Source organism: Anomaloglossus baeobatrachus, chromosome 5, assembly GCF_048569485.1.
Source record: "Anomaloglossus baeobatrachus isolate aAnoBae1 chromosome 5, aAnoBae1.hap1, whole genome shotgun sequence".
NCBI lineage: Eukaryota > Metazoa > Chordata > Amphibia > Anura > Aromobatidae > Anomaloglossus > Anomaloglossus baeobatrachus.
The window spans coordinates 402,349,290-402,363,850 of NC_134357.1; the positions used below are offsets into that span (position 1 = coordinate 402,349,290).

Consider the following 14,561-nt stretch of genomic DNA (forward strand, 5'->3'; position numbering starts at 1 on the left):
GAGGAACAGGATCCGCTGGAATGATGCCCAGCAGACTGGATTGTTCATATTTGCATTCAACTCGGAAGCTATTGAAAAGGTTTTTTGGGGATATACAGGAGGGTTCGGGCATAATATACAGTGGGGGGAAAAAAGTATTTAGTCAGCCACCAATTGTCAAGTTCTCCCACTTAAAAAGATGAGAGAGGCCTACAACTGACATCACAGGTAGACCACAACTATGAAAGACAAAATGAGAAAACAAATCCAGAAAATCACCTTCTCTGATTTTGCAAGATTTTTTTTTTTGCAATTATGGTGGAAAATAAGTATTTAGTCACCTAAAACATGCAAGATTTCTAGCTCTCACAGACCTGTAATTTCTTCTTTAAGAAGCTCCTCTGTCCTCCACTCATTACCTGTAGTAATGGCACCTGTTTGAATTTGTTATCAGTATAAAAGACATCTGTCCACAACCTCAAACAGTCATACTCCAAACTCCACTATAGTAAAGACCAAGGAGCTGCCGAGGGACACCAGAAACAAAATTGTAGCCCTGCACCAGGCTGGGAAGACTGAATCTGCAATAGGCAAGCAGCTTGGTGTGATTAAATCAACTGTAGGAGCAATAATAAGAAAATGGAAGACATACAAGACCACTGATAATCTCCCTCGATTTGGGGCTACACGGAAGATCTTACCCTGTGGGGTCAAAATGTTCAGAAGAACGGTGAGCAAAAATCCCAGAACCACATGGGGGGACCTAGTGAATGACCTGCATAGAGCTGGGACCACTGTAACAAAGGCTACGATCAGTAACACACTACACCGCCAGGGACTCAGATCCTGCAGTGCCAGACGTGTTCCCCTGCTTAAGCCAGTACATGACCGGACCCATCTGAAGTTTGCTAGAGAGCATTTGTATTATCCAGAAGACTATTGGGAGAATGTCATATGGTCTAATGAAACCAAAGTAGAACTGTTTGGTAGAAACACAACTCGTCGTGTTTGGAGAAGACAGAATGCTGAGTTGAATCCAAAGAACATCATCCCTACTGTGAAGCATGAGGGTGGCAACATCATGCTTCGGGGCTATTTCTCTGCAAAGGGACCAGTACGACTGATCCATATGCATGAAAGAATGAATGGGGCCATGTATTGTGAGATTTTGAGTGCAAACCTCTTTCCATCAGCAAGGGCATTGAAGATGAAACGTGGCTGGGTCTTTCAGCATGATAGTGATCCCAAGCACACTGCCAGGGCAATGAAGGAGTGGCCTAGCCTCTATGCATATGAAGGTCCTGGAGTGGCCTAGCCAGTCTCCAGATCTCATCTCTATTGAAAACCCCCAGCGACAGGCCCAAAACATCACTGCTCTAGAGGAGATCTGTATGGAGGAATGGGCCAACATAAAACCAACAGTGTGTGCCAAGCTTATGAAGACTTACAGAAAACGTTTTACCTCTGTCATTGCCAACAAAGGATATATAACAAAATATTGAGATGAACTTTTCTTATTGACCAAATACTTATTTTCCACCATAATTTGCAAAAAAAAATCATGCCAAATCAGACAAAGTGATTTTCTGGATTTGTTTTCTCATCTTTATCAAACTTTTTTTTTTGCTGCACACTTCATGTGATCATGCTGTTGTTATCCCCAGTGTGCGCCGTTAAAACACTGCAAGCGGCTCGCACAGGGCTGAGCACCAAGCATACCTGAACACAGCTTTGCTCGCGCAAGTTTTGTTCAAACGTACAGCATCCGATCCACTCTAATCAGAAGGGAAGGAGTGCTATTGAAATTGGCTGGAATACATTGCGTACACCATGACATTTTTTCCAAACCCCCTCACAACTGACACCATTTTGGAAACTACACCCCTTAAAAGAAATTCAACAAAGTGTGTGGTGAATATTTTGAGCCCACAGGTATTTTACAGAATTCATAACATTGAGATGTGAAAATTAAAAATTATTTTTTTTTCACAAAAATGTTGCTTTAGTGACAATTTTTTTCATTTTCACAAGAGTAGTAGGAGAAAATGGACCAAAAGATGTGTTGAACAACTATTCCCCAAATGTGATCATGTGCCACTGTTGGACACACAGGAAATGTCATAAGCAAAGGGGCGCTACTTGAATTTTGCAGTGTAATTTTGGTTAGAAAAGATTGCGGATGCCATGTAGCATTTGAAGACTCTCTGATATGTGAAAACAGCAGAAACCTATGGATGACATCCCAGTGCAGTCAGTTTTCCACAGTCTCAGGGCGGCATTACACGGTACGATATATCGTGCGATCGCATGAGCGATCGCACCTGCCCCCGTCGTTTGTGCGTCACGGGCAATTTGTTGCCCGTGGCGCACAAAGTCGTTTACCCCCGTCACACGTACTTACCTCCTGAACGACCTCACTGTGGGCGGCGAACATCCGCTTCCTGAAGGGTGATGGACGTTCAGCGTCACAGCGACGTCACACAGCGGCCGGCCAATAGAGGCGGAGGGGCGGAGAAGAGCGGGACGTAACATCCCGCCCACCTCCTTCCTTCCGCATTGTCGGCGGGATGCAGGTAAGCTGTGTTCGTCGTTCCCGGGGTGTCACATGTAGCGATGTGTGCTGCCTCGGGAACGACGAACAACCGGCGCGCAGAAAAAGGAACGACTTTATGAAAATGAACGACGTGTCAACTAGCAATGATAAAGTGAGTATTTTTGCTCGTTCACAGTCGTTCATAGCTGTCACACGCTACGATATCTCTAACGATGCCGGATGTGTGTCACGGAATCGGTGACCCCGACGACATATCGCCCGATATATCGAAGCGTGTGACACCGCCCTCACACAATGGAGAAAATGGAGAAATTTTATTCTCCAGCTTCTCCTCACAATGTGCTATGATTCTCTCACCCAAGAGAGTCAGATCACACTATGCTGACACTTGAATCCAATTCTAATCAGAGTTTAATCCCAGTGTCATGAACATAATAAACCCAATTGTGTCACATGAGAGAATTTACGGTCGTATGATCTTAGCCTCAAGTTCATTGTCTGGCCTCTTTTTGTTGGTTGCACACAGTCTTTTTCAATGCATTCAGGTTTGGATTATTGACCAGAATATGAGACCCTTATGTAGAGATGGACAGACAACTATAGACTTAAGTAGCTAGTGATGTCAGAAAAACAACTTAGATGATAGTGTGGCGCCCTGGACAAGCCAGGTCGTCACAGGTACTGCAACAACACACCCCACACCCCGAGATAGGCACACCAGTCACACACAAATCCTTGTTGCCTCCCTCCAGGGGCTGATGTCCACACCACGTGGGGTGGAGCCAGGCGGTTGGCCCCACCCACTGAGGAGTTAACAGTCCTGGAGGCGGGAAAGGAAGTCAGAACAGTTAGGGAGAGTGAAGGAGAAGGAGGGAAGTAGCAGTTGAGGAGAAATCTGACCGTGTCCGGGTACGTGGCCCGGGCACCGAGAGCAAGGTTGGCAGACGGTGGTGGCCGTCTGCAGGAGAGGCGGATCAACGCGGAACCATAGGACCGGGGACGGGCGGTGGCCCGCCAGTACTGAACTGGGGAGCGAAGAGAAGCCAGCACAAACCGGCAGGGCCTACGGACCCCAACCAGGCTTGGAGTCGCCGTTAAACTGGTCAAATCCGTTAGCGACCGGAACCTCCGGGGTTTCCTAGCAGCAAAGACCCGACTGAAGGCAACCATCTAAATCGAGAAAGGGAAATACAGCTACCGCCACAGCTAGAATTCCCAGGGCTAGAGCCTGCGGGCAAAAGGGGCTCCTCCGGCACATATCCAAGCTGGGAAGCGGGTTACTGGTGGGAAGCCATCGGGACCAAAGACACACAACAGGTGCAGGGAAAGGCAGCCACCACCAACCTTCCAGGAGTGACCACAGCAGCTGACTGCGGGACCCGTCCATCCAGCCGTTTGTTTTACCGGAGACTCTGTATCCATTCTTGGCTGAGTGAGTACCACCGTGCCATCTGGCACCGCGCTGCCCCTGTGACCCTGCGACCCTGCACCTCGCCAACCCTGCCTCCCCCGTCACCTCACCGGGCCCCGGGACCGCCAACTCCACCTACCCACGGAGGGGAAAGAAACATCTCGGCTGCTCCCTGTCATCGCTCCCGGGATCCCCATTCAGAGCAGCGGTGGTGTCCCAGCCTCACCACAAACCGTGGGTGGCGTCACAGACTGACTCCCCAAACCCAAACCACCCCTTTCACTCATGGGCGAGGAGCGCCGCTCGAGTCCCCGGATCTGGCCCACCGCTCGAGCCACCGAGCAGCAGCCGCAGCAGCGCCGGACCCGAGCGTGGTGAGCGCAGCGCCCTCCCTGCCCGCGACAATAGCAGCTATTTGCTACAACTATATAACCAAAAGTTGGTGGGAACACAATCTAAAAAAATAAATAAGAAAAGTGGGGATTCCCTCATAGACATTGGATTGTTGACTTCAGGGAGATCTTCCCTTGCTAGGCAGCCATTGGTGGTTAGTTGTAGGTCTGTAGTATACAAACAATGGTTAAATTGACTCAGCACTGCTCTGGCATATCACGACACAAAAAATTTCAATTCAACACCTAACTTTACATTGGTCAATGGCTTTTGCAATATTAAAGGTAATCTGTGACCATATTTGAGCTAAACTATTAATATGGGCATACAGGTATAATATGCTGAAAAAAAATCCTACCTGTCTGCCCCATATTAGAAGCCTTATTGTAATCATCTTTTATCACTTCATGTAAATGAGCTCTTCCAGGCTATGGGGCGGATGCTGCCTGGAAGATTAACTCCACCTTCAGAGCTTATTTTAAAAAGAAGAGGCGTTACCAGGGTGATGTGTAATGGCCGCTCTCTGCCCTCACTGTAGATCTATGTGTGATTTTAACTGACACATCTGCAGGTTCCTCTAAGATTCAGCCTCCATCTCACAGGCAGACAGTGTTGCAATATTGTTCCAATGAAACAGAGCTCACGGAGCTGAAAAAAATGTGTTTGAAAGAAGTAAATAAAATTTAATTTCTCCTGTTCTGTCAGTTACTTGTCTCACACTGGTAACACCACTTTTATTTAAAATAAACTCTGGATGCGGAGTTATCTTCCAGGCAGCATCCGCCCCATAACCTGGAAGATCTCATTTATATAAATTGATAAAAGATGATTTATCCACAACAAAGCATCTGATATGAGGCATTTTTTTTTTAATTCAGTGCTGGAGTGGTTCTTTAAATCCAAGTCACTTCCCCCCTGTCTTATACTTACCCTTGTGTTTTCGTCCTGCTCTGGCACCGCTTCTGTCCTGCAGTGCCTTCTTATGCCCGTAACTTCTGACTGGCTGGAAGTTCTCAATATAAGTCTATGAGAGTAGGAATGAGGCACTCATAGAGTTGTATTGATTTGTGACCTCTGGCATGCTCCATAAAACACTGGAGCTGCCGATAGATTACAAAGTGCCTGACTCCAACGTGAGTATCAGTGAAAACGCCAGAAGGTGAGTATAAGACAGGGGGCAGGTGATTTAGATTTAAAACACTGATCCAGCAGTGAACTAAAATAAAACAAAACACTGGAGTGGTTCTTTAAAACCAGGTTTAGGTGGCAGTGTTTAAAATCGGGAAGACGCGACCGCAAATTGCAGCCATGACTGGCGCCATGTGCACCTCCATGTGTTTGTCCAGACGGATGCAGGAGCTGCCTTTACATTTCTTGCATTATTCTCGACCAAAGTGAAGAATGCTGTCTTTTTCCCATGCATGCAGCGTCGGTGTAATACTATTGTATGTACTGAGGATTTCGATTGCGTTAGGGCAATGACAACCAGAGACGAGTTCTTGGTGCAAAGCTGTTTATAATATGTAACCAACAAGATGTACATTAACGGAACAAAACACAGTAGAACATAAAACACAGGAAATACCTTCCAGGATCGGAGCGAAGGGGAATTCCCGGGGCCACGCACCGGACTCCCCCAGGGAGACCACCAAGAGCGAACCCCTATACAGGGACTGTCTGGCAATCACCCCAGGAGGCCTAAATGTGCAGCAGCCGGGACACAAAGGGCAATAGGTATAGTCCAAAAATGTCCGTACGAGATGAGAGTCCAGAGTGGTTACGAACCGGAAGGAACCGGGCAGAAGTGCTGAGTAAAGACGGCAGACGGAGTCCGGGCACAGCTTGATGAGACCAGGTGAAGTCCAGAGTCGGTGTCGGTTGTTTTTCAGGAGGATCCAAATGTCAATCAGGAACCAAGAGCAGCAAAGCAGGAGCACACAGCAAGCAGTATACTCAGGCACTGGACTAAGCTTAGGGGCGGCCTTTTAAACAGATGGACAGGAAGTAGGGCAACAGAACAGCAAACTCCATGTTAACAAAGGGCAAGCTCTTTCAAAAGAGAACTGGAAATCCCGGAACTCTGACAGTACTCCCCCCCCCAGAAACGGCCTCAGGACGGATCAGGGCCTGGCTTGTCCGGGTACCTCCGATGAAACTGAGCAACCTTTCGGGGCGCTCGGATGTTACCCACAGGTTCCCAGGAATCGTCCTCGGGGGAGTACCCCTGCCAACGTACCAGATACTGAAGCCGATGGAGCCGGGAGTCAATAATGTCCTCAACCACGAACTGCTCCTGGCCGTCAACCATCACAGGCGGAGGAGGAGGCACGATACGACCATGAAACGTATTAGGGGAGACAGGTTTGAGTAGAGAAACATGAAAGACCGGGTGTACCTTCAAATGGTGCGGCAACCTCAGCCGACAGGCAACAGGGCTCACGATCCCGGTGATCCTAAACGGACCGATGAATTTCTGCCCCAGCTTCTGCGAAGGAACACCCAATTTCAGATTTTTGGTGGATAACCACACCGAGTCCCCTACCTTATACATGGGTGCCTGTTTCCGGTGAGTATCTGCCGACTTCTTGTAACGCTCCTGAGCCGAAGCCAAAGAGTCCTTTAAAACCTCCAGATTCTGTCGTAGCTCCGTCACTCTGTCCTCCACCGCTGGCACCGAAACCGCCACCGGTGACCTAGGCAAAACATTCGGATGGTAACCCAAGTTAGCGAAAAAGGGCGTTACCTTAGTGGAGCTGCTCTGAGTGTTGTTATACGAGAACTCCGCCAAAGGAAGCAGCTTCAACCAATTATCCTGCAGATGGCTGACATAACAACGTAGGTACTGCTCCAGGGTTTGATTAGTTCGTTCGGTTTGCCCATTTGTCTGAGGATGGTATGCAGAAGACAAACAGACATCAATACGGAGTGCCGAGCAAAACCCCTTCCAGAATTTAGACGTGAACTGCACGCCCCGGTCAGAGATGATCTCATCTGGTACCCCATGCAGTCGAAATACATTCTGGATAACCAAATCCACTGTCTCTGCGGCTGAGGGAAGACCGGTACATGGAATAAAGTGAGCAGCTTTAGTCAACCGATCCACCACCACTAAAATGGTATTGTTACCGCCTGAGACTGGCAACTCCACAATAAAATCCATTGAGATGGATCCCCAAGGGCGAGATGGAACGGGTAACGGTTGAAGGAGTCCCGTAGGAGCCACACGAGGGACCTTGCACCGGGCACAAACCACACATGAGTGGACATAGTCTTTCACATCCTTTAGACAGGTTGGCCACCAGAAAAAACGACTTAGAAATTCCTGCGTCTTCTGTACCCCGCTATGACCTGCCAACACGGAGTCATGGACCAATTTGAGAACCCGAAGTCTTACAGCCTCCGGGACATAAATACGTCGCTCTCTCAACCACACACCATTCCGAAGGACAAGAGTCACATCATTCGGGGGGGCAGCAAGAAATACGTCACCATCATAGGCCAGCTTGATGTCCTTCCACAAGTCCTGGTCCTGGATTACTCCAACGAAATTGGCATCAGATAACACGGTCTGAGACGGGGTTCCAGGCACGGAGTCCATGGCGTGGATTCGGGACAAGGCATCGGCTTTCCCATTACGTGAACCTGGACGGTATGTAACGATAAAATTGAACTGGTTAAGGAACAAGCTCCAACGGGCTTGCCGTGGAGACAGGCACCTGGCAGATTTAAGGAATTCCAGGTTACGATGGTCTGTGAGAACTATCACTTGCTGCGCTGCTCCCTGTAAGTGGTGTCTCCATTCCTTAAAAGCTGCAATAATCGCCAACAATTCCTTGTCCGCAATGTCATAGTTCCTTTCTGCAGGGGACAACCGGCGAGAAAAGAAAGCACACGGATGCAAGAGACTCTTGTCCCCAGTTCTTTGGGAAAGGATAGCCCCTAATGCATAATCGGAAGCGTCGACTTCCACAATAAAGGGGAGTGCGGGATTCGGGTGTATTAGTATTGGTGCTGAGGTAAAACAAACCTTGAGACGATTGAAAGCTTCCTGGGCCTGGGCGGACCACACAAACTTCTGTCCTTTCTTGGTTAACAGAGTAACAGGACGGACGATCTCTGAAAAGTTACGGATAAAGCGTCTGTAAAAGTTGGCAAAACCGACAAAGCGTTGTACCTCCTTGATGTTTCCCGGTTCCGGCCAGTCTAGAATTGCTTGTATCTTGCCAGACTCCATGTTCAGTCCCTGAGGAGAGATGACATATCCTAAAAATTGTATTTTTGAGCAATGGAATTCGCACTTCTCCAGTTTAATATACAGGTGGTTATCCCTCAGTCGGGTAAGTACTGTCTTGACGTGCTCCTGGTGTTCCTGTAGGGAATCAGAAAAGATCAAGATATCATCCAGGTAAATCATCATGAATTGGTCCATTATATCCCTAAAAATATCGTTGACTAGGTGTTGGAAAGCCGCAGGAGCGTTACAAAGTCCAAAAGGCATCACTAGATACTCATAATGTCCATACCGACATCTGAATGCTGTCTTCCACTCGTCTCCGGGACGTATGCGGAGTAGATTATATGCCCCACGGAGATCCAATTTAGTGAATATCTTTGCCTGTTGGACTCTCTCCAATAGCTCAGGAATCAACGGTAACGGATACCGGTTCCGGATGGTTATCTTATTTAGTTCCCGGTAGTCGATACAAGGTCTCAGAGTCCCCTCTTTCTTTTTCACAAAAGAGATGGGTGCCCCTGCTGGTGAGGTAGAAGGGCGAATAAATCCCTTGGCTAGACTTTCATCGATGTAATCCTTTAGTGCTTCTAACTCAGGTGCCGCCAACGGGTAGACATGACCAAACGGGATCTCTGCCCCTGGGAGTAAGTCTATGGGACAATCATACGGTCTATGCGGGGGAAGCCGATCTGCTTTTCTTTTGTCGCATATATCAGCGAAGTCATGATAAACCGGGGGTAGAACAGGTACCTTTACAGTGCCCTCCGCATTCGGTGTTACTGGAACCGGTACAGTTGGACTAATGGCCGGACCACTCTGCGGTGGGAAGGATATTTCTTTAGTCTCCCAATCGATGACTGGATTTGTAGACCACAGCCACGGAATTCCTAAAATTATCGGAAAATGGGGAGAAGAAATTAACATGAAAACAAGGGTCTCCTGCTGACCTGGCTTCATCACACATTCTAGGGGTACTGTTTCCCGATCAACTGGTCCAGAAACTAATGGAGATCCGGCTACCGTCTCCATGGTAACCGGTGAGGATCTTTGTTGAGTCTGGATACCGTGTTTCCTGGCAAAAGAAGAGTCCATGAAATTTCCCCCTGCCCCAGAGTCTATCATAGCAGATGTAGGAATTAGCTGTCCCTCCCACCGTATCTGAATGGGAAGCGAGCAAAGGGTGTATTTCCCTTCTGAGTCCTTAGGTGAAGTTGACATTACAGTCAAGGGAAATACCGCATCCAGGTGTCCACTTGCCTCAGAGATATCGGACTCTGCGTCCGTGTTGTCACACTCTGCCATGGCTGCCAATACCTTATTTGGGCGATTTGGACGTTTTGGGCAGTCAATCAGGAAATGGTCTGATTGACCGCAATAGAAACACAAACGCTCACGGAGCCGGTGTTCACGACGTTCGTTGGTCTCTCGCTTTTGTAGAGAGTCCACTTGCATAGTGTTAAAGCCGGGGTCTTGTTTCCTCTCAGGTAGCTGGGACGGACCGGCCGGTTGTGAGAGCACGCTTAAATCACCATATGACAGACTCAAGTATATAGTGGTTCATCAGCTCTGCCTTTATTAGAGTTGATGGTTCTTTTATACCTTTCAAACCGATTACACAATATGAGACACGTGATATGATTATACAACTTCAGAATTTCCAAATATAGTCATTTGGAAATTATTCATGATATCATCACATATGGAAAGGATCAATGTTTCAATGCCAGAAAAGGATTAATATTTCAAGCCAAAGATATGTAATAAAAAGTGTTTTAAGAGATGTGTTCAATCAACCCTGTCAACCAAGCGCCAGGTCAAGATGACCGTATAAACAATAAAAGAATAGCAGATGTGGAATAGTCATAGCAGATGTGAAATAGAACATCAATTACTCATTCCAAACTTGCATAATAGATTGCGTAACGATTTCATAACTCTTTGCATAACTATATTAGAAAACAATGAACTTCTATAACTTCTATACTGGACTTCGATCTATACCAAAAAGATACAAGATGGCTTCTCTAACAATAGGAACATCCTCGGCCTCCCGTGGCATCCTGAGAGTGGGTTCTCTGGAAGGAAATGCAAAGTTGGTTACCCGGTTTACAGCTGCCCATTTTTCCTGTCTACGTTCCGTCAAGCGGGTATCGATACGCACACAGTGTTGGAGAAACAGTTCAAAATCCCCTGGAGATTCGGAACGAGCTAACTCGTCCTTGATGGTACCGGACAAACCTTTTCTGAAAACTGACAATAACGCATTGTTTCCCCAGTCGGTGTCTACCACTAACCTCTTGAACTCAGAGGCGTATTCAACGACAGACCGCTTTCCCTGACGTAAGGAAAGGAGAGCCGATTCAGCGGTAGCACGGCGATTCGGATCATCAAACATTTGCGCCATTGCTGTTAGAAAGTCATCCAGGTGATTTAAACGGATATCACGATTCTCTATCATAGGATTAGCCCAAGCCAGTGCTCGGGAGGTTAACAACATGATTAATAATAACACTTTTGACCGGTCAGAACGGTAATAATCAGCATGTACATCAAAAAACAGTATACACTGGTTAACAAATCCACGAAACTGACTACGATCACCACTGAAACGAAACGGGGGTAACCTAGGCATACCGGCAGCTGATACGGACGTAGGGGGGGCGGCTTCCTGAGCCTCCACTCTGGTTTGCAAATCCTGAATAGCCGGACCCAGTACCTGATGATCATGGCCCAGCTGTACCTCCACATCTCTAAGCTTAGTTTGCACCGCCTCCATCTCCTGCTGCAAGGAGTTAATCATGGAAAAAAGCTGATCTACTCGTGTCTCAGTCATTGCCTCAGCGAAATCCCTTTTTTAGGCCTGAGTATAATGTAATACTATTGTATGTACTGAGGATTTCGATTGCGTTAGGGCAATGACAACCAGAGACGAGTTCTTGGTGTAAAGATGTTTATAATATGTAACCAACAAGATGTACATTAACGGAACAAAACACAGTAGAACATAAAACACAGGAAATACCTTCCAGGATCGGAGCGAAGGGGAATTCCCGGGGCCACGCACCGGACTCCCCCAGGGAGACCACCAAGAGCGAACCCCTATACAGGGACTGTCTGGCAATCACCCCAGAAGGCCTAAATGCGCAGCAGCCGGGACACAAAGGGCAATAGGTATAGTCCAAAAATGTCCGTACGAGATGAGAGTCCAGAGTGGTTACTAACCGGAAGGAACCGGGCAGAAGTGCTGAGCAAAGATGGCAGACGGAGTCCGGGCACAGCTTGATGAGACCAGGTGAAGTCCAGAGTCGGTGTCGGTTGTTTTTCAGGAGGATCCAAATGTCAATCAGGAACCAAGAGCAGCAAAGCAGGAGCACACAGCAAGCAGTATACTCAGGCACTGGACTAAGCTTAGGGGCGGCCTTTTAAACAGATGGACAGGAAGTAGGGCAACAGAACAGCAAACTCCATGTTAACAAAGGGCAAGCTCTTTCAAAAGAGAACTGGAAATCCCGGAACTCTGACAGTCGGACTGGTTACCGGAGGAATTTCCAGTAATACCAGGCCTGGATTCGGGTATCTGCATTGCACTCCTGAGCTCTCACCTGAGCTCCGGCATGCAGCCTAGACTGTACCGCGAGCGCCGAGTGATTGATTCCCCGGCACTTGCGGTTCAGTTCATGACAGCTGCAGACAGGCCGGGCTCCGAAGTTCAGGTGAGAGCACCGGAGATCACCCCGGCCTGTCTGCAGCTGAGATGAACTGAGCCGCAAGCGCCGGGGAATCAATCGCTCGGCGCTCGTGGTACAGTCTAGGCTGCACGCCAGAGCTCAGGTGAGAGCTTCGGAGTGCAATGCAGATACCCGACCGAATCCAGGCCTGGCATTACTGGAGGTTCCTCCAGTAGCCAGTCCGACGCTGCATGCAAACCATTGGTCCACGTTAAAAATTGACCATATGCACTGGCACACTGGCTGTAATGGGTCCACGTGCCCTTCATGTGCGTCTGTGGTGCACACAGACAGTACATGAACTCAATATAGGCTTGTCTGAAGGCGCCTTATGTGTGGTAGCTTTCTGTGATAGTTAATTTAGTGTGCACATTTTGAGTCATGATAAGCTTTGCTACATATGTAGAATTTGCAATAGGAAATTAAATTCAAGCGTGTTCTAGCTCTCATCCCATGTTGTGAGCCCATATGCTAGAAGTACACTATTCCTCTTGAATTTAACTGTACTTTCTGTCTTCATTAGGTGAGCTGTACACACCCCGAATGTGAACTGGTCCTTCAGGTTCTCAAGGAAGAGGCTGAATGTTATAAGAGAATGAGATCAGAGAATGAGACAATACTCAGCAACACAGCTGAAGGTAACAATACCAGCTGCCTGAAAACTTAATTTCTTTTGAAGTCTTTTGTTCAAAGCGTTGTATAATTTTCTTTTTTTTGCTGTATGACTTTTGTACTTTTTGATCAAATATTAATTTAGCATCCTATGTTTTAACATATGTGTATTACGTTAGTGGAGTATTCATTAATTACAGTGTGCCAACACAGAATGTATGCATATGTTTATATTTTTGCCACACAGTTTTTGGGCATCTTTACATTAATTTATTTTAATAAAGGGAATCTTTGAGTAAGTTTTTGCTGTGTTATCTGAGGGCAGCATAAGATAAGGGCTGAGACACTGATTTTAGTGATGTGTCACTTATTGGGGTGTGTGTTGTTTGAATAGAATGAGTATTTTAACAGCAGGAGATAATCACTGCCATTCTAGGTGCCCACATGAAACCTGGACCAGCCCCAGCACTGATAAGCAGCTTACTGACAATATACAATGTGCACAGAAAGCTGTGGTGTGGGCAGGGTCAGCTTTCTAAGCTCTGCTACATGCTACCTCTAAAAGTATCTCATATGGAGAGAAATGTTTTTCTCTACCTGGAGTGTATTTTATTGGAAAAAAAGCTAATGGCAAGCATTCAGTCGTTGGCTTACCAGTCTCCTCCTTTGCCTTCTGGATTTTTAACTTTTAATGTTTCTTTCAGCCTTTCTACTTTCCTTCTACTCTGTAGATGGAAAGGAGTTTTGAAAGCCTGTTCAATTCACAGAGACTGCAAAATCTCCAGCATGACCTCCCCTGTAAAATGCGTATCTCTATCACTTTCTAATATTTCAGGAACCCCATATCTACTGTAGGGAATCAGCTCTGGTAGGCAAAGACAGGGATGCAGTAAAGAGGCACACACAGGTTTTCAGTCCAAAAAGTCAGTATTTTATTCACACTGACATCAAACAGAAAATACAAGACCTCACTTCAGACAGATATGCAAAGAAAAAGTCCAGCTTGTCAAACAGTATAGTGCAGGTCCCGCTGGTGCCAGTGCATTCAGGGATATCATTCCCACAGAACCTGCTTCAGCTTTCCAGACCAGTTTTCCTGCCAAACTCCCCAACACATTGAGAAGTTCTGGCTGCCTATTTATGCTGTGATAATCCTGTAGCTGTGCACCTTGGGTGTTTCACCAAAAGCCTAGAATAGCAGAGAAGGTCCAGACCAGGTTTGTCTTCCTTCCTTGCTGCTCAAAAGTGCAAAAGAGATTTGCTAGATGGACTATATCACCCATCTACCACTATACCCTTTACTGCGTCACACTACATACCATGTCATTCATGAGTTTTTGAGTGGTAACCATAGCCATAGCTTTCTGTTCTGGATATGCCTCAGGGAAACCTGAAAACAGTTCAGCACAAACAAGCACAAACTCATTGTAGCTGTATATAGTCAATCTGCAATCTCTGGAATGGGTAGAGCGGACGAGGAGTGTGTATCTGCAAGGTCTTTACAGTTTTTACTATGTTGTGTCAGGCACAGGTCATACAAGACTGGGTGCACCTAGCCACAAGGGTACAGGACCCTGGCACTACACATACCTTGTCTACAGCAGTAAAATAGCTTTTTTTGACATATGCATTAGTTCATGCTTTACCTGA

General features: G+C 46.9%; 1 protein-coding gene across 3 annotated transcripts in view; it reads left to right on the forward strand.

Annotated features, from left to right (window-relative positions):
* LOC142310214 (vasoactive intestinal polypeptide receptor 1-like) overlaps positions 1 to 14,561 on the forward strand; it is a 281,055-nt gene that overhangs the window by 24,936 nt on the left and 241,558 nt on the right. For all 3 annotated transcript variants that reach the window (XM_075347700.1, XM_075347701.1, XM_075347702.1), the window contains exon 2: positions 12,823 to 12,937. In XM_075347700.1, coding sequence (XP_075203815.1) covers positions 12,823 to 12,937 — 115 coding nt within the window. The remainder of the gene's footprint in view (positions 1 to 12,822; positions 12,938 to 14,561) is intronic.